At 35.8% G+C, this 23,985-nt stretch overlaps 1 protein-coding gene across 1 annotated transcript in view; it reads left to right on the forward strand.

The window, feature by feature from the left end:
* Window positions 1-23,985, forward strand: part of VCAN (versican) — a 119,381-nt gene that overhangs the window by 56,927 nt on the left and 38,469 nt on the right. Inside the window, exon 8 of the mRNA XM_055123646.1 lies at window positions 15,230-20,383. Within this exon, the coding sequence (XP_054979621.1) occupies window positions 15,230-20,383 (5,154 nt within the window). The remainder of the gene's footprint in view (window positions 1-15,229; window positions 20,384-23,985) is intronic.

Raw genomic sequence — 23,985 nt, forward strand, 5'->3', positions numbered from 1 at the left:
AGCCCTGCTTTGTCATCTAAAATAACCAAATCATCGCTGTTACATCACTTGCGAACATGCAGAACAAACTGTTTTAATTTCAATGTCTTTCCATGCATCACTACTCAAGTGTAGTACTTGACTGTGTTAACATTCCATTGGTCTTTAACTATTAACCTTCAATACTCACATTGTGAATGGATAAAACTCTATTGCACTATTGCGTAGTCCTAGGACTGACAGTGACATCTAAAAGTTTTCTTCAGTTTTTCTCTCCCCGAATTTTGCAGGTTTAATACGTGATATGTGGGTAGGTAATAGGTCTGTGGTATAAATGTTGTTTTAGCACATGGCTGACATTTTAACGCTGTTGTCCTTGAATATTTTAAAGATGTTTTGCATTTTTAGAAAAAGTATGATCTAATTCAGTACAGGAAATGCTATAGTTCATTGCATCAAGTATAATTTCAGAGGGAGAAGGATATGCCAATAATGTCTTTTCTTCCCAAACTGAGCACTATTTATTAATCGCCTTATTTCTAGGAATATTTTTAATTGCCTTACTTCTAGGAATATCTGCGATGCCATCTTTTCTGCTCATATATTTTTATTTATTCTCTGACAAAATTCTTAAAAAATTGTTTTTTAACATTGATTAATTATTTTAATTTTCATTGTTCAACATAACATAATTTTTCTTAAAGGTGAGACCAAACCATCTTTTACATTTGGTAAGCTGAGTTGAAGCTATATAATGCATTGTAGTTTAGCTGTTACTTGATGTTTTGTGTGTTGCTTTTTTAATTGAGATCAATGCTTATACTTACATTGTTATATTACAGTTTTAGTTAGAGGAATACATGAATAAGTTCTCATTTACTTTGATATAGATAGCCCTGAGAAGTTAAACTAGCAGAATGCTTTTTGACCTGATTTTCTCTCTTACTCTTAGGGTGTCTTCCCTCCCTCCCTCCCTCCCTCCCTTCCTCCCTCCCTCCCTTCCTCCCTCCTCCCCTTCTTCCCTCCTTTCCTACCTTCCTTCCTTCTTCCTTCCTAATGCTATCCTAATGAGAGTGCACCTATTGGGACAGGCAGGTAGCTCTGTTGCCAAGAGTGATGGCTTGCAGTGTTGTAGGTGGAAACCTTTTATGGGTTTCTGTGTGATTATAGTGTCCTGAATTTTCTCAGTGTAGGAGCCCCTGTGAATGGTGAATAATTGAGAAACACAGGCTGAGTATTAAAATTAACTTCTAGGTTCCAAGACGTTCCTGGTAAAGGTACTATTTCCTGGAAATCAGATTTTCTTTCACTTTTATTTTTTCCTTCTGTAACTGAAGTTGGAGAGATGACAAGTTGCTGTGTGGGAAGGAAGACTGATCTTGGTTGGGCTGAAAAAAATAGGAAGATACTATTGTGTAAATAAATGAAATGATAGTAAAGAAATTGATGTCAGCATTGAATTGAAGAATTTTTAAAAAAGGCAATGATTGACTCTGCAGATGTTTCCCTCGATTTAAATTGCTCTCTCATTAGTGTGGATACTAAAGTGAATCAGATAATACAGGAAACAGTAAAATATGTTCTTCACTAAAAAACTCCTCAAACTAAGAAAGTGGGTGCCAAGGTTAGGATGATCAAATTACTGAAGAAGTGAAACTCAATTCTCCCTGGAAGAATTAGCAGCCATTAAGAAAAAAAAAAAAACTAAATTTATAAGGGCTTACTTGAAATGGAGGGTCTAAGTCACCAAACCCAAAAACCCTTTAAATAAAAGTGCATATTTATTTAAGTTGTGAACTTAATTCAGCTGGACTGGGAAACATGACTAAATGTTTCCTCTTCTAGCTTTAAAGCAGGGGAACATAAGTTGCCATCTAATTTTTATTCAGCATTAAATAGGTAAAAATTAACCTCATGGTTATCTTGAACAAGACAGGGTATGTATGGGGGAGAGGGGCAGTGATGGTTATGAGAATGAGGAGCAATGAATCAGATACCTCTTCAGCTAATTCCATTTCTCCTTCTGTTCTCCATCTCTTCTTCCTTCCTATGTTGCTCTCGCTCATCTTGTTCTTTATTATATATATGCCATTCTAAAAGGACTGTTTATTATCATAAGGTTTACTCAGATCAAATTGCTTACCTCTATAAATTTTATTTGTTTTCCATAAGAAATTTGGTTTTTTTTAAAGCATATTGAACTTAGGCAGTGAATAACCCCAAGCTGATGTTAAAATAATGAGTCTAATGCAGGTGGATAAAGTAATAAAAAAATACATATGTGACTTAAAAACAACATTTTTTAATGCATCTTGGCACATTTTTCCAGACTGGAAAATCTTTGTTAGATGTATGAACTTGCATAAATCTATTCACAAGCTTAAAATCAACTCTCTTTATACTCTATATCCCAGTAAGCACAAATACCACCCAGGCTACACCAAACAAAGACATTTATAATTTTTTTCCCCTCTCAGCAAATCATACAAATCTCATTTTTTTCACTACTCTGAAACAAAACATGCTACTTAGGACACTTTTATGTTTGATTTGCTCAAATGGATCTTAATAGCAATTTAGGGTTCTGTTGCTGGAGGGCAAATGTAGTTAGCAGTTAAAAAAATCTGAAGGAACTTTTCAGCTCATAAAAGTTTTATGAGCTGCAAATGCTATGGGGTGTACTTAACAGTGGCTCAGGGGATACCAAAAACATGACTCCTGTCTGTTTCAGGAGTAATTTGCACACCTGCATCTTGAAAAATTATTGAAAGGTTTTCTTTGTTAGTGTATATGAAGTCTATGAGGTCTGCATGGTTTAAGGGTGTAGGAAGAGTTTCCTCAATTCTGAAACTTTTCTTTTTCTCTTTTTTTTTATCTTGAGGAATACTCTCCTTCCATTCTTATTAATTGTTACAATTTAGTGTAATAGAATTGTGAATGTTTATTAAAACAAGCATGATGTTCTCTTTAGATCAAAGAATAATTTATAAATATACATATATTAAATGCAAAATATTAAGGAATGCTCAGAGTTTTAACCTTAAAATAGGTGGCTTAATTTGTTTTTTTTTTAAAAAAACATGAACTATATAGTTTGTCAGGTTTACTTGATGTCATTATTTTGACAAGTGCTTTTTTTTGCTAGTTTTATTGTTAAATGTATATAAATCTAAGAGCAAGACCTAAATTAACCCATATTGAATTATGGTAGCAATAATATGAAGATTCTGATAAAGTTATTTATATAATATTAAAGATCAATGAGATTTTGAGAATAGTAATTTGAAAGAGATCAATTTGACCTTTAAGTTAGAATTTATTGTTCCAGAAATGGTGCCTATATGATTAATCACTTCTACATTTTTGTTTGTACACTGGAGAGGTGTACATAAAGAAAGGCTTACTTGATAAATGTGATATTGAGGAGAGAGGATAAAAGATAAAGGAAATTGGCCCTGGGAACAAAGCAGGTATATCTGCAAGTCTAAAATTTATATCATTGATTTTTCAAGGTTTTTGTAAGTTTAAATTTTATTTGTTGCGGCCACGCCCATAGCTCTCAGGGTTGAATCACTCCTAGAGGAGCTGGGAGTTGGGGGTGGGGTGGGGTTTTGAAGGTGAGGGGATGGGGGCCGGCCTATGAGGTTTGAATCCAGGAGCTATGGGATTGAATCTAGGTTAGCTGTGTGCTAAGTAAATGCCTTCCCTGCTATACTATTGCTTTGGCCCCTACAGTTACTTTCTAAGTTTTATGCATTTAAAAAATGCATGTGTTTTCACTTTTATAGATTTATGTATAAAATTACTTTCAGATTTAAAAAGTGGGGTCAGATTCCTTTCTTCAAACAAAATCTTATTCAGTAGATCTCAGTATTTTGAACAGATAATGACTGCTCTAATTTGAGGTGGGGAAATTAGGAACCCCACTTTCTTTGAACTTCTTTTTTTGCCCTCTGGTATAGCTACCAAGATTATGTGTACCTCTGAGCACAGCTAGAAAAAGAATAAAACCATCTAGATAATTCAAAATAAAACAGAAGCAATTACTCATTCCTCAGTAAATTGAATTTTGTTTTGCTTTTTTGGGGGACGACACCCAGAAGTGCTTAGGGTTTACTTTTGTCTATGTGCTCATGGGTCATTTCCTGGCAGGCTTGGTGGACCATATGTAGTAATGGTCATTGAATATGGGTCACAATTAAGCAAGAAAAGCACCTTTATACTGTCACTCCAGTTCAATAAAATGAAATTTTTAATGAAAAAGTATTATTAAAGGTGCTCTGGTTGTTAATACCTTTATCTTACTATGATGATGCTCGTCTATTAGCATTTATTGTTCAGTAACTGTAATTCTGAAAGAAGCACATGGAGTAGTTCCTAAGTGTAAAGCCAGGAATGAGCCCTGAGCACAGCCAGGTTTGGCCCAAAAACAAAAATAAAAAAACAAAAAAGTTTCTTCTGATAAATTTCTATGTACAGCACTGTCATGGGCATTACATACACACACACACACACACACACACACACACACACACACATGCAACACACTTAAAAACCGTCTATAGTAGATTTCTAAAATCCCTTATGGATTTTTAAATTTATTTACTTTTTAAAAAGCAAAACCATTTTTATTGAAAGAAATTTAGAGAGATGTGAGGTGAGAGAAAGAGGGGTGGAGTAGGGGGCTGGGGGAGGGGTGTTAATAAGAGAGAACACAGACTTCCTCAGAGTAGAAAAATCCTAGCTGTTTTATTAACCTTCTAACTTGAGGTAAAATATGCAAGAAATTGGAACTGTTTTCTTCATAGATTGAAGTTTCATAATAAAAGATATTTTCTCCATAAATAGCTAAAGGGGATTTTGCTATCTTCTTACTAATAAAAACCAATACCTATTCTTTCTGAAGATGGCACTGACAATGACCACTGACTCTTATTAAAAATACCAAAATGGACACAGGGCATTATCAAAACCAAACAGCACTTATCTGTCACGGTTAGTGACCAGAAAAGAAAGGAACACTTTCCTCCAGTTATTCAAAGGATATCTTTAGGTTGAGACATGACAAGCCTAGTTTTCTGACAGACCTAAAAAGAGGTACAAAATGAACATCAGTCATGGGCCACGCTTCCAAGGATTCTTAAGATCTACCAGAAAACCAACATTAACCCAACCACATGTAATTGTGTTCGAACACCTTATAATTACACACTAGATAATGTAGTACTGCGGATGGAAGATGTGGTCAGGAAAGAAAGGTACCAATGAAGACAAGAAATATTTCATTAGAAGGAAGAAAATTAAGATGGTCCCTAATGGAGGGAGAGTAAGTAAAAATTGAATTGCTGGTCTCCAGTTATTTACCAATTACTTTCCCATTCAGACTTACCAGTGGGGTTAAGAAACACTAAGTGTCACCAGCTACTTTTCTGAGTAGGACTGGGATTACAGAAGCAGGTGGTCAGTTGACACAGTGCAAAGAGCCTTTAGAAACAGATCTGAGGGGCTGGAGTGATAGCACAGCAGTAAGGCGTTTGCCTTGCACGCGGCCAACCCGGCTTCGATTCCCAGCATCCCATATGGTCCTCTGAGCACCGCCAGGGGTGATTTCTGAGTGCAGAGCCAGGAATAACCCCTGTGAATTGCCAGGTGTGACCCAAAAAGCAAAAAAAAAAAAATAGAAACAGACCTGAAATCACTGCCAACAAAGGGATTTTAGACTATTTGGTCTTGAACAAATTTCTTCATTTTTATATGCCTCAGTTGTTACAACATTAAAAATAGATAATGACACTGCAAGCTCACCAGATCACTTAGAGGAGAAGAGGGGGCCACTTCTCGTCTCACCAGCCACTATTAGACACATCACATGTTGAACACTCTTTAAGTGACTATAAAGTCCAAGTATTGTTCCTGGCAGGAGGGGACTATTTAATACAAATTAACTCCCTTTCATCTTTGGGAATGGTTTCATTCTGAACTAAATGTAGGAAAATATATGCATTACACTAACTAAAAATTAATTCTTTTAAAATTAATGATAACACAAGGCATCATATAACTATATAGTTTCTTCTTGAAAGCAGAGACATCTTAGAAAGTTGATTCTTTATAGATTGTGTTTATGTGGGTTAATGCTGTTTTGGATACAAATCAGAAGCAGCTGTTGCTCTTATTTCTAAATTTAAATATAATATTCTATGATACCAAGGTGTAGAATTCATTAGCTCTATGCTTCTTCTTCTTCTTCTTCTTCTTCTTCTTCTTCTTCTTCTTCTTCTTCTTCTTCTTCTTCTTCTTCTTCTTCTTCTTCTTCTTCTTCTTCTTCTTCTTCTTCTTCTTCTTCTTCTTCCTCCTCCTCCTCCTCCTCCTCCTCCTCCTCCTCCTCCTCCTCCTCCTCCTCCTCCTCCTCCTCCTCCTCCTCCTCCTCCTCCTCCTCCTCCTCCTCCTCCTCCTCCTCCTCCTCCTTCTTCTTCTTCTTCTTCTTCTTCTTCTTCTTCTTCTTCTTCTTCTTCTTCTTTTTTGCATGTGTGAAAACCAGGCTTATGATTTTGGTAATCATAAATTTAACTTTGTTCAAAGAAAGAGATTTTTGCAAATTTTTTATTATAATTTTTTCCAGGTACTGATCCAGCCTCTTCTTTGCATATTCATAGATTGCACAAACATTCCCTGCTGTCTTTCTGTTGTTGTCAAGGAAACTCTCCAGTTCTAACACAGGGATTACATTCTTCTTTCTTCATAGTTCTTAGATCATTCATTTGTGCAATGAATAAAAATTGTATTCACAGGCCCAGACAGTGTTTAGAACTCTTTTTGGTGGAGAGGGGGCATAGAGGGTGTAACCAAGGGGAAAGATTTGTGATGGTAAGAGAAGCAACAGGGATAAAAGAGAAGGGAAAAGGGATATTCCCCAAGGTTTCATTTTAATGTGGTAAAGCTACAATGTTTAAATCCTTTTAAAAAGGCATGACCTATATTGGTCAGTGTATAAAATTTGTAACATTACAGACATTGTCATATAAGAAGGTGAGAGTTTTTTACCTCATTGACAAAATGATTCCACAAATTAAACCCCAGTTGGGTGATAGGTTTTGGTGGAAATTTTTTTTCATTTTTATCAGAATATCTTTAATTTTTAACAATATAGTTCAAACAATAAAACATGTGAAATATATTCAGCCTACGGCAATTTGTAGACAACTGAGGATAGATTTGTTTGTTTGTTTGTTTGTTTGTTTTGGTCTTGGGGCCAGACCTGGAGATGCTCAGAGGTTGCTCTTGGCTCTGCACTCAGCAATCACTCTTGTTTGGGGAGATCAAATGGAAATCAAACCCAGGTTAGCTGTGTTCAAGACAAGTGCCCTTTCTATTTAACTATTGCTCCAGCCCCAAGAATCTAGTTTATTTTATTCAAAATTGTTACTACTTACTTAGTACTACTTTTGAAATATTTTGTATTTTTAAATGCAACCTACGTGATTTTGGTAAGTGTAAATACTGGAAAAATCAAGTTGAAATGGCATCCAGGCAGACATCAGCAATGTTGATACTTGGCACATGATTTAACGATATAGCCAGTTTGGTCAAATAGTTTTATAAAAGACATTTTGGAAGACTGAGGGTTCGAATGGAATATTTATGAAGAATTTCAAATTAGGGGTAGGAAGACTCCTCCTGAATATAAGTCAGAAGTGGGAAAGAGGAAGATACTGAGACAGAAACATAGGGCTGCTGGGATTCAACACCAAGATGCAGAAAATGACAGCAGAGTAGAACTAAGTGAAGAATAATTGTGGACCGACCAGGGAGTAGAGCAGTTGAAGAGGTATTCTAGAAAAGATAACAGAAAATTACTTACTTTGGCTTTACAGAAAGCAGTGGCATGATTAAAAATAGTATGGTGTTTGGCAAAAGTCAGCTAAGTAACTCTGATAAGAGGACTCAGAAGAGAAATGTACATGTATTTATGAGAAAATTTTTTTTAAGTCAAAGCTTTCACTTTTTAAAAATTTGATTCTGATCAAAGAACTTTTTTTTTCCATGTTAGGATATCTGGTTGTTATATATGTATCTATGTCTGTCTATCTATCTATCTATCTATCTATCTATCTATCTATCTATCTATCTATCTATCTATCTATCTATCATACTACCCTATGATTGGTTTTTCATTTATTTGTTCAACCTTAAAGGAAACATTTAGGAATCCAAAGGTATTGGCTTACATCTGATTTATGTAACACTTGATCTTATTGTTCAGAAGTGCTCAAGTTCCAAATGATTTCATTAGGCACTCCAGGAAAATCCTTACTCTTTAAATTTGTGAACTTTTTAAGTTCCATGAGTCTTTTCTAAAAGTGAGAACCCACACTCATTGGTATCCCCTTAAGCACACTTAGAGCAGATGACTGTATCTAAACATACTCTTTCCACTTAGAGTAGTAATATCATTAGAGAATATTATCTGAATTTGGGTAAAGGGATGATTCTTACTTATTATTCCTATCACATATCTGCCTCTTGAAAGTGAGATCATCAGAAATGCCTGTGCTGTTTACATACTTACATTGCCCTTTCTGGATATAAAATCCATGCACTGAGCAAAATTGAATTCCCTGTTCAACAAGAGGCTGTCAGTGTCTAAAAACATGTTGGATGGCAAGTGAAATGTACCCAGCTTGCTGAGCTAATGGGGGAAGGGCTCACAGCATGCAGTGTTGATTGATATAAATATCATGTACTTTTCCATTATTAAGGTAAATAAGGGTGCAAAATTATGAGTATCCTGGGAGGCTATTTATATAGAATTTCTAATGTTTTTTTTAAAAGTTAGTTTTAATGTTTCAGATATTGAAAATACTGGGGGATTTAAATGTATGAGGAATCTGGTTGAAGTTCACATTAGGTAGTTTTCTTGTTTCATAAGATGTGAGCATTTTTCTTTAATTAAGAACACATGAAAAGTGAATGAAATGGAAGTATTTATTTTTATCTGATTATTAGATCTGTTAAAATGAGTAGGAAGACAAACATTTTACCATTACTGTTCTCTCCCTATTTAGATTCTATATTTCTTAACCACCTCAGTATGTCTATTGTATTAAAAATGAAGTAAGAAGATTTTTTTGTTGCACATAAAAATGAGAATTGCTTTAATGAAGAAGTGTGACCCTAATATATTTCTGCTGAGTATATTGGTGAATACTTACATTTAATTAAAGGCTCTTGAATTTTAATTGTAAATTTCCCTCAAGACAGCATGAAATTTAGCCTGCTGATTATGCATCTTAGCAACTATATTTTGTGTCTACCGATATGACTGGGAGACTTGTTATATGTCTACATGACTTTTCCATGAAACACTTAAGCATACTTGGTGAATAATTTGAGGTCAGCTAGTAGTAAAGCTTTGTGTGAAATGCCATTTTAAAATCTATTAACCACAGTAGCAGTATACTCAAATCAAGCTGTTAAAATACATTTGTATAAACATAGCAAAGATTATATGTACACTGTGTAGAGTTCTGTGGTTTGACTCTTGAAATTCAAATAAAAGTTACATTAGCCTTTGATAAATAAAATCTAAAATAGTCCTTATAAGGACTGTTAGCCTAAGAACTCTGGGAATGTTTATTTTTCCATTAGACTGATTTATTAGTACAAAATAGAGCAGATCAAGATTTTGGAAAGAGATACCTGCTTCCACTAGAGCACAGGTGCCCCCACCCAACACTTTTCTAGTTTGTAGTAATTATTGTTCTAAAAATGAGGTGGTGGATGTGGGTGGTGACAAAAAACGTAAGATGAAGAAGGAATTTCAGACACTAAGTCAAGAGGAACAAGTCGAATTATGGTGAGCTGTATGGTGATAAGATAGATGGAAGGAGAAAACTCACCCGTTTTCTGGGTGAGGTTCTTTAGGTGTTGGAAACCAGTCACACTGAGAAAATGGAAAAGACTGATCTCTAGAGAATCTGCTGGTAGAAAGAATTAACTTCAGAGCACTAAACGATTAACATTTTTTCACACTTAAACCATATTAAGAGGTCCATTGAAAGCACCAAATAGTCGATATTTTAGGGATAACTGGGTTGTTTAATTGTGAGAATATTTATTTTAGAAAGAGGAAACAAAATAATTACAACTCACAATTCAATCTTCATTCTATTGAAAAATTACCATTAGGTAAACAGTTTTATAATGATGTCAAGTGAGCAGCACTTTATGTACACACATTTGTATTTTTTCTCAAACACTAATATTATGTGGTAATAGGGTGTTTTGGTTTTTCTTTTTTCAGTTAGGGTTAGCTTTATGGTCTTCTTGTACCATAAGGTATTGTAAAGGGCAAGTTCTACCAGGTACTTGAGAGGTAGGTGGAAAGAAGAAGCCTATTTAAACATAATGATTGGTACATTTGCTTTGTGTAAGATCAAAAAGTTTCCTTTAAAGTAGAGCAATGAAAATTTAGTAATGTCAGTTATCTAATCTATTGTAAGAACATACGTTTCAAAGAGAAATAGGGGGTGAGGGAGGAGGAGAGAGAAAGAAAGAAAAAGCAAAAAAATTGCATAAAATTCTTAGGTGTGAAGTCATTAGAAATTTGGTAGATATGTTTGTCAGTAGAGTTTGACTTATTTGTTTCCAAGGAAATCATTTGGGTGGACAGCATTCATAGTTGAGATAGGGAACTTTATTTCATTTAAAATTAAGTATGAATTTCAGCTGCTTGTAAAGTGTATGCAAAGGCTATTTCTCTGCTACTTGTGTTGCAGTAATTAAAACTTTCATATTTTTGCCAGAGCAGTAGTACAATAGGTAGGACACTTGCCGTAAGTACAAAAGACTCTTGAGATATCCTATCAATAATTTTCCCTAATAACCTAATTAAGTAGCCTGTCCTTGCTATTACTATTGGAATATAGTTAAATTAAGTCAAATTCAGTTATTCTCTACAACTTGGTAGGATCTAACTGAAGCTTTCAAAATCTTTAATTGCTTAAACATTTGCTTTCATTAGGTATGAATAAAGCTAAACTTTACATTAAGGAGCATCAGTGGGGGGCTGACAAGGTAGTACGGTGGGGAAGGCACTTGATTTGTACACATTTAACTGGGGTTCTATCCCTGGCACTCAGTATGGTTCCTGGAGCCTCACCAGAAGTGATTCTTGAGCACAGAATCAGGAATAATCTCTATGCACTGCCAGATGTGACCCCCAAACAAAAACCAAAAACCTGATAGTTAATTTATTTAGAAGTTGGATATACTATATCTAACATTGAATCTTTCAGGGAAATGTTTTGAAATGCTACTTTGAAATGCTAAGGAAGTTCTCAGAGACTTATGAACAGTTTCTGAGATAAGACACCCTTATCCAAGTGAAAATAGACTAAGACAATGTTAAATTTTGTTCATTGGAAGTAAAATTAGATTAAATAAATGCCAAGATCTTTAAATAGTTTAATAGAAAGTAAAGTTAATAGTCAATGGAATAAAATAAATTGTTGAATTCTGAGTTTTTTTTGTTTCCTAGAAAATCATTTTAAATTATTCATTCCTCTGTGAAGTATTTAAGTGAATATGGTGATAGATCTTTCTGTTTTTGACTGTTGACATCTGATGCATCTTAGTGTTGATGCTTTTCCCACTCATTGTTCTTTTTGTATTTGTGTCCTAGAGGTTGAACCCTGGGTCCCTCAAATGTGCTTTACCACTGACTTTATCTCCAGCCCTTCTCCACCTACCCTTATTTCTTAATCTTATTATGGAATTTTCATAAATGAATATTTAGCTATGATTATTCTAGATAATACAATGAGACATGCTTATAAGTTTTATTTTTTAAAAAGAACTAATTGCAAAAGTAAGTAATTGATTTCAAAACCTATGTGTCTCTAATAGCTATGAGTGTTTTTACTCTGTTCCTGGCCAAAGATTCAATAAATAAACACTGTTAAGTAATTATTTCCTAATTTTTTGTGTGTATGCCTGGAGAAATTTGGCTGAAGAGTTTGTTTTGATCTGTTATTCTGAAAGTAACAAAATATGGTATATAGTTAATGCATTTAAAGGAAAGATACTACATAAATGTAGTGTACTATTTGTGATACATTTTGGTGTGGGGTGGTTTTGGGCCACACCTAGCTGTTCTCAGGGCATACTCCTGGTTCTGCACTCAGGATTCACTTCTGGCAGGATGTGGGGTCCATACAGGATGCCGGGGACATATCCTAGGTCCGCCATGTATAAAGCAAGCACCTCACCTACTGTACTATCTCTCTAGACCTAGTGATACCTCTTAATGTGAACTCTAGTTTTATTCATGCTTAATTAAAAGGGTACTATATAAGGCAAGTGTTTAAAAATGGAAGAATTTGAAACTCCAGTTAGATCACAAGTAATACAGAATACTGCAAGTCTGACTTAATTCAATTATCTTTTAATAGTATTAGCAATAGCAGGCTTATGCAGACTTAAGCAATAGGTACTTAATTTGCGTGAGATAATTATTAATAGAATCTTTCAAGAATTCTTTGCACTTAGGCATTTAAAATGTGTTCTCTTGCATGTAGATATATGTGTATGCTTATGGTCACACATTATCTTTATAGCATAAAGGCAAGCTTCAACACAAACCATATTCAAGGGTTTTATAATATGAATTTTTGTGTGTACTTTACAAAAACTAAGGCACTATAAAGTAAAACTAACAACTTCAGTGAGTAAACCTATTTCTTTGGTTATTTTATCTTTTGGTAAAGTTATTCCTTTGATTATTTTATCTTACCTTTTGTAAGGTCTTTCATTATTTTCTTAAGTTTTGCAATTAGGAGCAATTTTTTTACATGTCAGAATTTATCTATACCCTATATTTTATGGTAGAATTATACACTTTTTTTCTTAATAGTTGCAACATTTTACATTCATTTGAAAACTCATAAGCCTTTTGACTGTGTGTTTGAGTTGGGAGTGTTGGTTAGGGTAAAAGCAATCCAACCCTACAGAAATTGTATTTTATAGAGACAATCCAAAGAAGGTGGGACCAAATGAAGAATTTTCTTTTTATGTTTTGTGAGTGAAATGGATGCATGCAAACATAGAATAAGTCTTCTATCTCCAGGAATTTTGTGGAATTATATTTGTGGTTTTTTTTCTAACCCAATCTATAGTTAAAACATAAGGAACTGTAAAGATTTTATTGATAGTTCATATACCAATTTATAATTAATACCAACACAAACTCTATTCTTGTTAACACAAAGACCATAGTAATATTGGTTCCTTAAAAAGTTTTATTTTAATTTGTAGATGTATCAGCAAATGTGAACTGCAATTCCTCACACACCGAGGGGAGGAGGGGAAAGACTTTATGAAGTGGGAACAATGTGTCTTCTTGGGGTGGCTACAGGGGTGGCTCCGTCATAATTATTTCTATTGCAAGTTCTCTGGTATGAGTTAAGCATACTTGGCATGAAAAGAGGAGGCTTGTAAGTGAATTCTGCAGCCAGAATCTTGAGGGAAATGATGCAATCTCTATGCTTCGTTTTGTTTTCCTTGGGTCCATGAACCCACAGACACATTTTCAGCCTCTGAGGGTGGCAGGTAGCCTTGGGAGTGCAGCAACTGTTCTTTTTTTAATTTTTAATTTTTTTAAATTGAATGATATGAGATACAGTTACAAGCTTTGATGTTTGAGTTATAATCACACAATGATCAAACATGCATCTCTCCACCAGTGCACATTCCCCACCACCAATATCCCCAGTGTACCCCCACTTTCCCACCCTCCTCCTGCCTCCATAGTAGACAATATTCCCCATACTCTCTCTCTACTTTTGGGCTTTATGGTTTGCATGCAGATACTGAGAGGTTATCATGCTTGCTTCTTTATCTATTTTCAGCACACATCTTCCATCTCGACCGATTCCTCCAATCATCATTTTCTTAGTGATCCCTTCTCTATTCCAGCTGCCTTCACACTCCCCCACGCCCTCCCCACCTCCCATCCCCCTGGCTCATGAGGCAGCATTGTTTACATTAGCCAAAACCTAGAAACAATCCAAGTGCCCAAGAACAGACGACTGGTTAAAAAAACTTTGGTACATCTACACAATGCAGTTGTAAGGAGAGATGAAGTCATGAAATTTGCTTATAAGTGGATAGACATGGAGAGTATCATGCTAAGTGAAATGTGTCAGAAAGAGAGAGACCAATATAGAAGGACTGCTCTCATTTGTCGAGGAAGATTGCCTGCTTCATGAGTAACTGTTTTAATTACCAGAACCTTCCTGTAGAGCAACTGAATTTCATGGTGGTGGGAGTGAGTTTCCAGAGTTTCCTCCCCCCCAAGTCAATTGGATGGTACCTATGGCAGTTTAGAAAGTAGAGAATGTTGTGTTTAAAGCATGTTAGTTCACACATTTAGATGCAGCCACTGAACTTTCTCTAGAGAAAATATTATTAAAGAAAACTATTCTTGATTCAATCCAGATCACCTCTCAACGAGAATAAAGGAGTAAAGGAGTAGAAGGAACTTTTGTCCTGGTACCTTCAGTGAACTATCCCAGACAGATCACTCATCCCCCTGAGCTATCCCAGCACAGAGCACTTGTGCTCCAGGGGCTTCCTGTGTTTCAGGGATGTGGCTATGCTGTTAAGTCTTGTCCCACTGTTGCTCCCCACCCCAACCCTGGGAAGGAACTGTGCTGAATTTTAAAGAGGCTGTAAAGAAATCTCTCAACCTTTCTGAAAAAGAGACTTCTTTCAAACAAATTCTCACAAAAACAAGAAGAACAAAAAAAAATCTTCTGATTTCTTCAGTGAATACATGATGCTCCTTTGCATGATGAAAAAATAATCATTTAATTTCTTTGTATGATTTGGGAGATCATCTTAACTGTTTTTCAGTTAACAGAAATATGCCTTTCATGTTTTATCATTCCAGTGTGTATATCTGATGCCTTGTTTCCCTCAGAGATTGTTATTTTGTTAAACTTGTTGTAATATGTAATCTATTTTAGTAATATTATACTGGATCTATTTTTCCTATTGTTAAAACAAAACAGCAAATTTGAAGACTGGCAACCATGATGCTTATGGTTCTCACAGGGTGGTGATGCTTAAATGTGCCAAGATTTGAATCCTTCTTTGTGTGTGAGTCTGACCAACCAGCCTTATATCGATTTCTGTCATACACTGTCAAATCTTCTATTTAAGTATTGTGAAAACTCTTTGTTTTTTTCAGGTCGAATGAGTGATTTGAGTGTAATTGGTCATCCAATAGATTCAGAATCTAAAGAAGATGAACCTTGTAGTGAAGAGACTGATCCAGAGCATGATCTAATTTTACCTCAGTACATTGAAATAGATTTATACCACAGTGAAGAAGATGAAGAGGAAGAGGAAGACTGTGAAAATGCTACTGATGTAACCACCACTCCATCAGTGCAGTACATAAATGGGAAGCATCTAGTCACTACCCTGCCCAAGGACCCAGAAGTGGCAGAAGCCCGGCGTGGCCAGTTTGAAAGTGTTGCGCCTTCTCAAAATTTTTCAGAAAGCAGTGAAAGTGATACTCATTCATTTATAATAGATGAAAATGGACTGTCTACTGGTCTACAGCCTAATGACTCTATTGAAACAACAGAATCATTTGAAATTCCATGGATACCTGAAATTCACTCTGAAATACCAGAACATTTTTCCAGTGGTGAATCTGATGCTTTCCCCACAGCTCCATTTCAGGAGCAAGAAACCACAGAGGAACCAGAATCCATTACAAAGGGAACACCTGAACTGGATCATCTGGTACCTGAGCATACCAATCTTCCACCTCTGTTTCCTGAAGAGTATTCTGGAGATGCCACCATTGACCAAGAATCTCAGAAAACTGTTGTTTCAAGGGCCACAGAAGTTACATTTGGTGAAGAGGCAGAAAAAACTAATTCTATCATATATCCTCCTAGTATAACTTCAAGTTCTCCATCAGCAAATATTTCAGAGGAAGTATCAGTCCCCTTGGCAAGAAATCCATGGTCTGATGACCCAGTGTCCACAGTAGAGAGCTGGATGGAAGCAACCCCTCAGCAGATTGTTGAATTCTCAGGGAGTCCTTCAGTTCCTATCCCAGATGGCTCTGGAGAAGCAGAAGAAGACAATAAAGATAAAATCTTCACCATAGAAACTGATTTATCACCAAAAAATACCACAGACACACTCAAAATCTTAGATACCAGCAATGTCATGATTACAGAAAACCTTTTTAATGTTCCTGTGACCTCTGTTTATTCTATTTCTGAACAAAATTCTGCAGAAGTAGAACCTACCAAATCTGTAAGGGAAATAGACACTTCCAACTGGGTGTCAAGCACATTTCTTGAGGGAAAGACAAGAAAAGATGAGGAACAAGGATTTACAGGTACATCCTCAACTGTTGAGGTATTTTCACCTACCCAAAGATCAGACCAATTATTTTTATCCTCTGAACTTGAAAGCAAACTTGACACTACATCTGGTGATTCACCATTTGTTACCAGAAAAAGTTTTGTGTCCTTGACAACACCAACACAGTCTGAACAAGAAATGACAAGTTCTCTTCTTGCCTTCACAGAAACAAATGTTTTAGACAATATGAGGACCGAGAGCTCTGAATCCAACATTAAAAATCAACCTGGGATTCCCAAAGGGCTGTCCACTGCATCAGGGAGCCCCTTTACGGAGCATGGATCGGGAGAAGCAGTCGCTGACCTAGAAATGACAACTGTTTCTTCATTTTCATTACATTTTGAGCCCAAAATTCAGACCAAAAAGGAAGAAGCTGGCACACTGTCATCCCAGGTGGAAAGTGTATTCTCTGTTGAGCCAAGAGGACTAGTTTCAAGTACAGTAGTGGACAGAGAGGCTACTGAAATTCTAAGTCAAACATCTAAGGAAAATGCATTTTCAGAGGGCTCAGGTGCACCTGATCATGGGGCAGAAATGAAGGTCTTTCCTACAGATTTTCCTTTGGAGGAAGATTTTAGTGGTGACTTTAGAGAATATTCAACAGTTTCTTACCCCATTCCAGAAGAAGAAATGGTCGTTCCAGAAGGCTCTGGGGATGCAACATTTAAAGATTCCCAGATTGAGCCATCTCTAATACCTAGTCCTGATCACAATGATCACATGGCTAAGTTGGAAAGAACTGACAGTACCTTAATCAGCACATCAGCCTTCCCTTGGGAAGAGTTCACAGCATCTGCTGAGGGTTCAGGTGAACAGTTGGTCTCAATAAGCAGCTCTGTTGACCAAGTGTTTCCCAGTGTGCCGGGATATGTTTTAGGTAAAGGTTCACCATCTACTGACCAAGGTTTGGGAGAAGCAGGTTCTATCAACAACTCTGATAAAAGATCCACAATTTTACCAACAATAGAAACTAAAGACACTGAAGTGAAGATCTCTAGCACAATTGTTCCGGACTTTCCTCAAACTATGGAGCCAGCCAAATTATGGTCTAAGCAAGAAACTAATCCTATTAGACAAGGAAAGAAAAATGATACAGCATCAGAGGAAATGATTAGAGAACAGAAACAATTTGATTCACTGCAAAGCTCTATTGCTCCAGAGCAAACAAGTTTTGATTCACAAATAATTTCTGAAACAGGACTCAGAACGACAGATTATTCTGTACCACCAACAAAGAAAACTTATGATCCCGTTAAGGAAATTGAAGAGGAAGGGATTTCCTCAGTTGATGTCTCTTCAGATCCAGATGTAAAGGCCTTGGAACTCTATACTACTCACCCAGGAGTTGAGGAAATATCTCATTTTTTCTTACCTACTACCTCAGTGACTCAATCTACAGCAGCTGAAAGTGTAATTACAGATTCATCAATCAAAGAGGAAGAAGATATTAAATCCTTTACCAAGGTTATAAGACCAACAATTAAAGAGTCAGATGGTGATGTTTTATTTTCTGGACTAGGATCAGGAGAAGTCATGTCTACTATAGCATCTGTGAGTTTTCCTGAAACAGAACATACCATTCACACACTGTATCCTCTAACATCTCAAGTGGAGATTTTAGAAACAAGCGTCTTAAGTGATACAACTGAAAACAATGTAGAAACAGAAAGTGTGTCAAATGACATTAGATCATCCACTAGATCATCCATTACCCAAACAGACACCATCTCTGAAAATAGTGAAACAGCATCTAGCACAACTTTACTGAAAAATTTAAGTGACACCAAAATGAAAGAACCCACCAAGGCACCTTTCACCTTCTCCACAGAAACCAAGCAGGATCAAAGGCAGACTTTCAGTTGGACAGAAGAAATCCAAACTAGTAGACCACAACCTACAACTGAACAAGTTTCTGAGGAGAATTTGTCAGCAGCAGAAACAAAAGAAACATCAACCTCCCCCACTGAGTTTCTGACTAGAACTTATGATCTTGAAATGGCCAAAGGAGTTGAAACATCATCCCCCAAACCTGCTAATTTGTTTTATGAACATTCTGGGGAAGGATCTGGGGAATTTGATATGGTTGATTTAGTTCACACTTTTGGAACTACTCAGGCAACCAGGCAAGGAAAGCCTACATTTGTTTCTGATAGATTCTCGGGAAAACATTCTGAGTTGCCCAGTTTTGATGCTGTTACTGTTGATGGATTCCCAACAGTTTCAGTGGTGCTACCTCTTCACTCAGAACAGAATGAAAGCTTTTCTGATTCTATTAACACATCCCCAACTACAGTGTCATATGAGAGGTTCCCAGAAGGAATTTCTGGTAGTTTTCAAGACCATTTCAAGGAGTCCACCTTAAAACCTGACCGAAGAAAAGCCACTGAAAATATTATTATAGATCTGGACAAAGAGGACAAAGATTTAATGTTACCAGTTACAGAGAATCCCATCCTTGAAATTCTACCTGAACTGACATCAGATAAAAATACTATCATAGATATTGATCACACTAAACCTGTGTATTCAGACATCCTTGGAATGCAAACAGACATAGATCCAGAGGAATCACATGGTACTAATGAAGAAGGCCCTCAAGTTCAAGAGATTTTTGAGACAGCTGTTAATCTTTCTTCAACTGAGGAAAACTTTGAGAGCTCTGGTGAAATTCTGACTAGCTACAGTCAGGACATGCATACTGAATTGATGACTCCTGAAGACAGAAGCCAATTAGATCCCATGGGCTTTGTCTTCTCCACCAGGATTCCTGTCCCTCGGACAGAAACAGAATTAGATATTTTATTTCCCACAGCATCATCCCTACCTGTTTCTAGTCAGTTTACCACAGTTAATGCAGACATTGAAGAACCCAAAATTGAAGTAAAAGCCACAGAAGACATCTTTGAATCTAGCACACTGTCTGATGGTCAAGCTATTGCTGATCAAAGTGAAATAATATCAACATTGGGCCATTTGGAAAGAACACAGGATGAGTATGAAGAAAAGAAACATGCAAGTCCTTCTTTTCAGCCAGAATTCTCTTCAGGAGCTGAAGAGGCACTGATAGATCCTACATCCTATGTAAGTATTGGTACTACCCACCTAATGACTCAGAGTTTAACAGAAGCACCCAGTGTGATGAAAGGATCCAGTCCCCCAGATAACACTGATACAACGTCAGAGGTTTATGCTTTTGCAAAGTTGACTTCGAATATACCATCCTCTTCGTTCACTGCCCATTTAGACAGGGAAACCTCTGAACACACAGGGGAGGCCCAGCCAAGTGTTCTGCCAAGTACAGAGGACAATACTGCACAAATTTCTCCAGGAAAACGTTCAAATCTTGAAATACCTTCCATTCCACCTAGTGAAGAAATAACTGAACTTCCAACTGACTCTCCAAACACGGTATTAGGACCCTTGGAAGACTACAATCAACAAACAGAAGCTTTGCCCACAGAACTAGTCACTGAAGAAGAAATTGAGATTGTTCCAGATTCCCAATACAAAGACAATGTTCAGCTTTCTGGAGAAACAATCAAGGTACTTTCTAGTATTGCGACACCTGAGTCTGGAACTGTTGTCATCACTGATAGTGAAATTCAGTTACAAGGTGCTCTGCTGCGGCCATATCCTACTGCTGCTTCTGTGACTTACAAGGCAGAGGCCGATGTGGTGCCTCAGACCTCTGAGAAGCCCACAGTTCCTTCTCAGGAAATAAACCTTGAAACACAAGCAATTTTGGTCACAGGGGTTGATTCCACAGTAGCAGCAACAGAACAGCAAGTATCAGTGAGAATTCTTGATTCCAATAGACAGGCAACAGTAAGCCCTGCAGAGTTAAACACTGAGCTTGCAACACCATCATTTCCCCTTCTGGAAAATTCTAATGAAACTGGTTTCCTGCTTGGCATTAATGAAGAGTCAGTGGAAGGCACAGCAGTTTATTTACCAGGTAAGGTCACAGCATTGATAAATCTGTTTCCAAATTTGGAAACAGTCCTTGCTCCTAACAACTCTCTCTCTCTCTTTTATACATAATTTTTTATTGTGGTGTTAATTTGGTGAATACTCTTGTTTGTTCACATAACAATATATAGGCTGTAGTGTTGAGTTTTAAATTGATATATAGAAAAAGTAAGTACAGTTTTATTTCTGGGCTTTACAAATATTTGTGTTTTTCTGGATTTTAAAAATAACATATAATTGCAATAGAGAAAACTGAACATTTTTCATGGTGTAAAACCTTTGTTTTACTCACAACTAAAGTGTTGATTTGCCATTTGTAATTATACATCTGACACTTAAAAACACAAATATATTTTTAAAAACTAATTAACAGGCAGTCTCAGAGTATGTTAGGCCTTGAGATTTTATAAGTAGAAAAGAGCTCTAATAAATATTTCACAGTTTGTACATATCTGTATCAGTGCATACCTTCATGAAATTTCATCTCTTGAGATAGTTTTAACACAATTTCTAGCCATAGTTGATATTCATTCAATATATAATAGTGTTCTTGTTTTTTTTTTTTAAACTGAGTAATCAAAAAGCCTGAAGCATTTATCTGTGTGTTTTTTTTTAACTGAATAATCAGAAAGCATAAATGATAGTGTTTCGGTAGCACTGTAGCACTGTTGTCCCATTGTTTATCGATTTACTCGAGCGGGCACCAATAACGTCTCCATTGGGAGACTTGTTGTTACTGTTTTGGGATATTGAATACACCACGAGTAGCTTGCAACTATAATTTTAATTTCATCTAAAAAGGTAGGATGGGAGTTTCCAGAGAGGCTCTATAACTTGTTCAAGGTTGCATAACTGTACATACACAATGTGGCAAGTGGGATTTGAATCTCCTCAACCTGACTCCAAAACCCTTATAATTTTTTTCTTTCTTTTTTTTTTGTTTTTTCTTTTTGGGTCACACCGTGGATCCTCAGGGTTAGTCCTGGCTCTGCAGTCAGGAATCACTCCTGGCGGTACCATGTGGGATACTGGGGACCAAACCCAGGTTGGCCGTGTGCAAGGCAAATGCCCTGTCCTTTGTATTATCGCTCCGGCCCCAAAACCCATGATAATTTCATTGCTCTTTGTTGGTTTCCTACTAGAACAGCATAAAAATGAACCATTTTTATTTCTTGATATGTAAACTGGAAAGAGTGGAAGTTTACTTTGTAGAAATTTTTTCCCTTTTAATCTTGCACAATGATGTTGAGAAATCAATGTCTTCTAGGATCTTTATTAAAATATTAGTTGAATCCACAGTAACCACCTTTCTGCTTCCTAGGAAAAGAAGCAAAGCAGTGCATCAAAGACTGTGTTAGCTGAAGACATTTTATTTTAATGAAAATGTTGTATGACTTGGCTATACTTTGAATTATTTGATCATATCAACATTACCTTTTGAGTCACTAAATTCTTCAGTTTGATGTACTTTCAGATAAAATAAAATGGCAATAATGTTAGTTTTTATACATAGCCTTAAATGTTTTATGAACAAATTGTTTATGAACACAAATGTTTATGAACAAAATTGATCAAATGTGGTTGAAGGATTTTCTGTTTTCACTATTTTATCTTTAAATGATAATCTAGTAACCTGGGTAACATTTATTTATTTTGTTTATTTTTATTTATTTATTTTTTTTGGTCCAGACCTGACAAAGGTCTTACTTCTGGCTCTGTGCTCAGTGATCACTATTAGAAGATTTAGGGGACCAAATGGAGTGGAGAGACCAAATGGCCAGCTGTGTGTTAGGAAATCACCTCAACCACTTTGCTATCTTTCCAGCCCCAACATTTATTCATTTGTAATTTAATTGAGATATATTTTAGGTTGGTAAAAAACACAGTCTAGAGAAATACCATTGGTCATAATTATATTCATACAGGAAAGAGGGTTTGACAAATGAAGAAATACATATTTTCCATTCCATGTGTACCAAGATTAGAACTTGCGTCTTCATTGCAAAATAAACGTTCCCCTTCAATTGATACTGCAAACAACAGTTCATTTGCGTTGCCTGGTCTATCTGTTCCGGATTGAATTCTCACAGATTTATGCAAACAGTTTAAAGAATAAAATTTATATTTTTTAAAAAGAAAAACACTTTTCTCCTAATTGGAATCTCTTAAAGTTTATTAAGAAACCACTTTCTTTCCAAGTCCTGGCTTGTCAGCACAGTGTCTAGTGTCTGTGGTGGGAATAACATTAGAATTTCACATTTCTGTGGCAAATAGTTTTATCTAGTACCTTCAAATAATTCTTATCTTGGTTGAGCATTGAGAGCAGCATGTGGATTTCTTATTGACTATAGTCTGTCTTGTGGGCAGTGTACTTTCACAAGCAGGAATTTAGAACTACTAAAAAGAAAATATTTTTGAAAAAGTGGACTAGACGTCGAAGAAGCAGGTGTAAGCATCTGAACTGACATTGTAAAGTTGAACTCCTTATACATCAGAGTGTATGTATCAAGTCCTTTTAGTACACCAGAATTTACTTAACACTCAGAAAGTTTGACTTTGCTATGCAGAAAAGGCTCAGTCATCTTTTACAGCAATAGCTCATTTATCCTAATATCTTTTAAGTATATATTTCATGAGTAGAAAAGTTAATTTTCCTATGTAGATCTTTTAGGATCTTGAGATAATATTATTGAGATATGAGTATATTGAACATATAGCCTATGTATTTCAATTATTTTTTAAGACAACTCTCATTTGAGTTCTTGTATATGATAAAAATTTAAGCAATTCTGAAAATATATCCTAATAATGCATATCAGCTCATGCAGTGAAGAAAATTATCCAAACAATTTTGCAGAATAAAAATGTGCTGCAAATAATTTAGATCATTGTATTAAAAAATGTACTTTAGATAATTTCTTCTTACAATTCTGTATTTCTGGCATTTATATTTTTCTGCTGGGAATGGCCATTTTATATATGTATTAAAGAGGAAACTAACAAAAATCTGGGTCTTATTTTAGGTGAAAGTTTTGTGTTGGGGTTTGTTTTTATACAGTAGCGTTTAATCCATGTGTTGCTTTTCTTTAAGTATAGTTTAAAGGAGTACATTTGGAACGTGTTTTTGGAAAAAAAATCATATTAATGTAGCAGAAGACATCTCAGTGCACACTTTCGAAGAAAAAGTTTCTGAGCATTAAGTGGTAAAAGGCAATAATAATTTAAATGATGGTAACAAATTTGTTACAAATCCGCTAAAAAGAATGCATGTTTTGTGTATCCAGCCATTTCACATGAACTAACCTTGTTTCAAAGAATACATTTCCATTCACTGTGAACATGTGTAATCATTTTTGACTAAAATCAATTGCCATTATCATGCCAACTAAATCTGCAGTAGTGTATAGTAGTTGCCAGATATTGTACAAAATTTTTTTTAAAGAATAACTTGATTGAATCCAGAAATGAATAACTGCAATTTGTAATATTTATAATGCCAAGAAACACTCCAGAGATTTAAGTTAATGCTAATTTTTCTGTGTAGTCTCTCTAAATTGCTATGGTTAAGTGAAGCTTATATTATGTAAT

Source organism: Sorex araneus, chromosome 1 (genome assembly GCF_027595985.1).
Source record: "Sorex araneus isolate mSorAra2 chromosome 1, mSorAra2.pri, whole genome shotgun sequence".
Classification (NCBI taxonomy): Eukaryota; Metazoa; Chordata; class Mammalia; order Eulipotyphla; family Soricidae; genus Sorex; species Sorex araneus.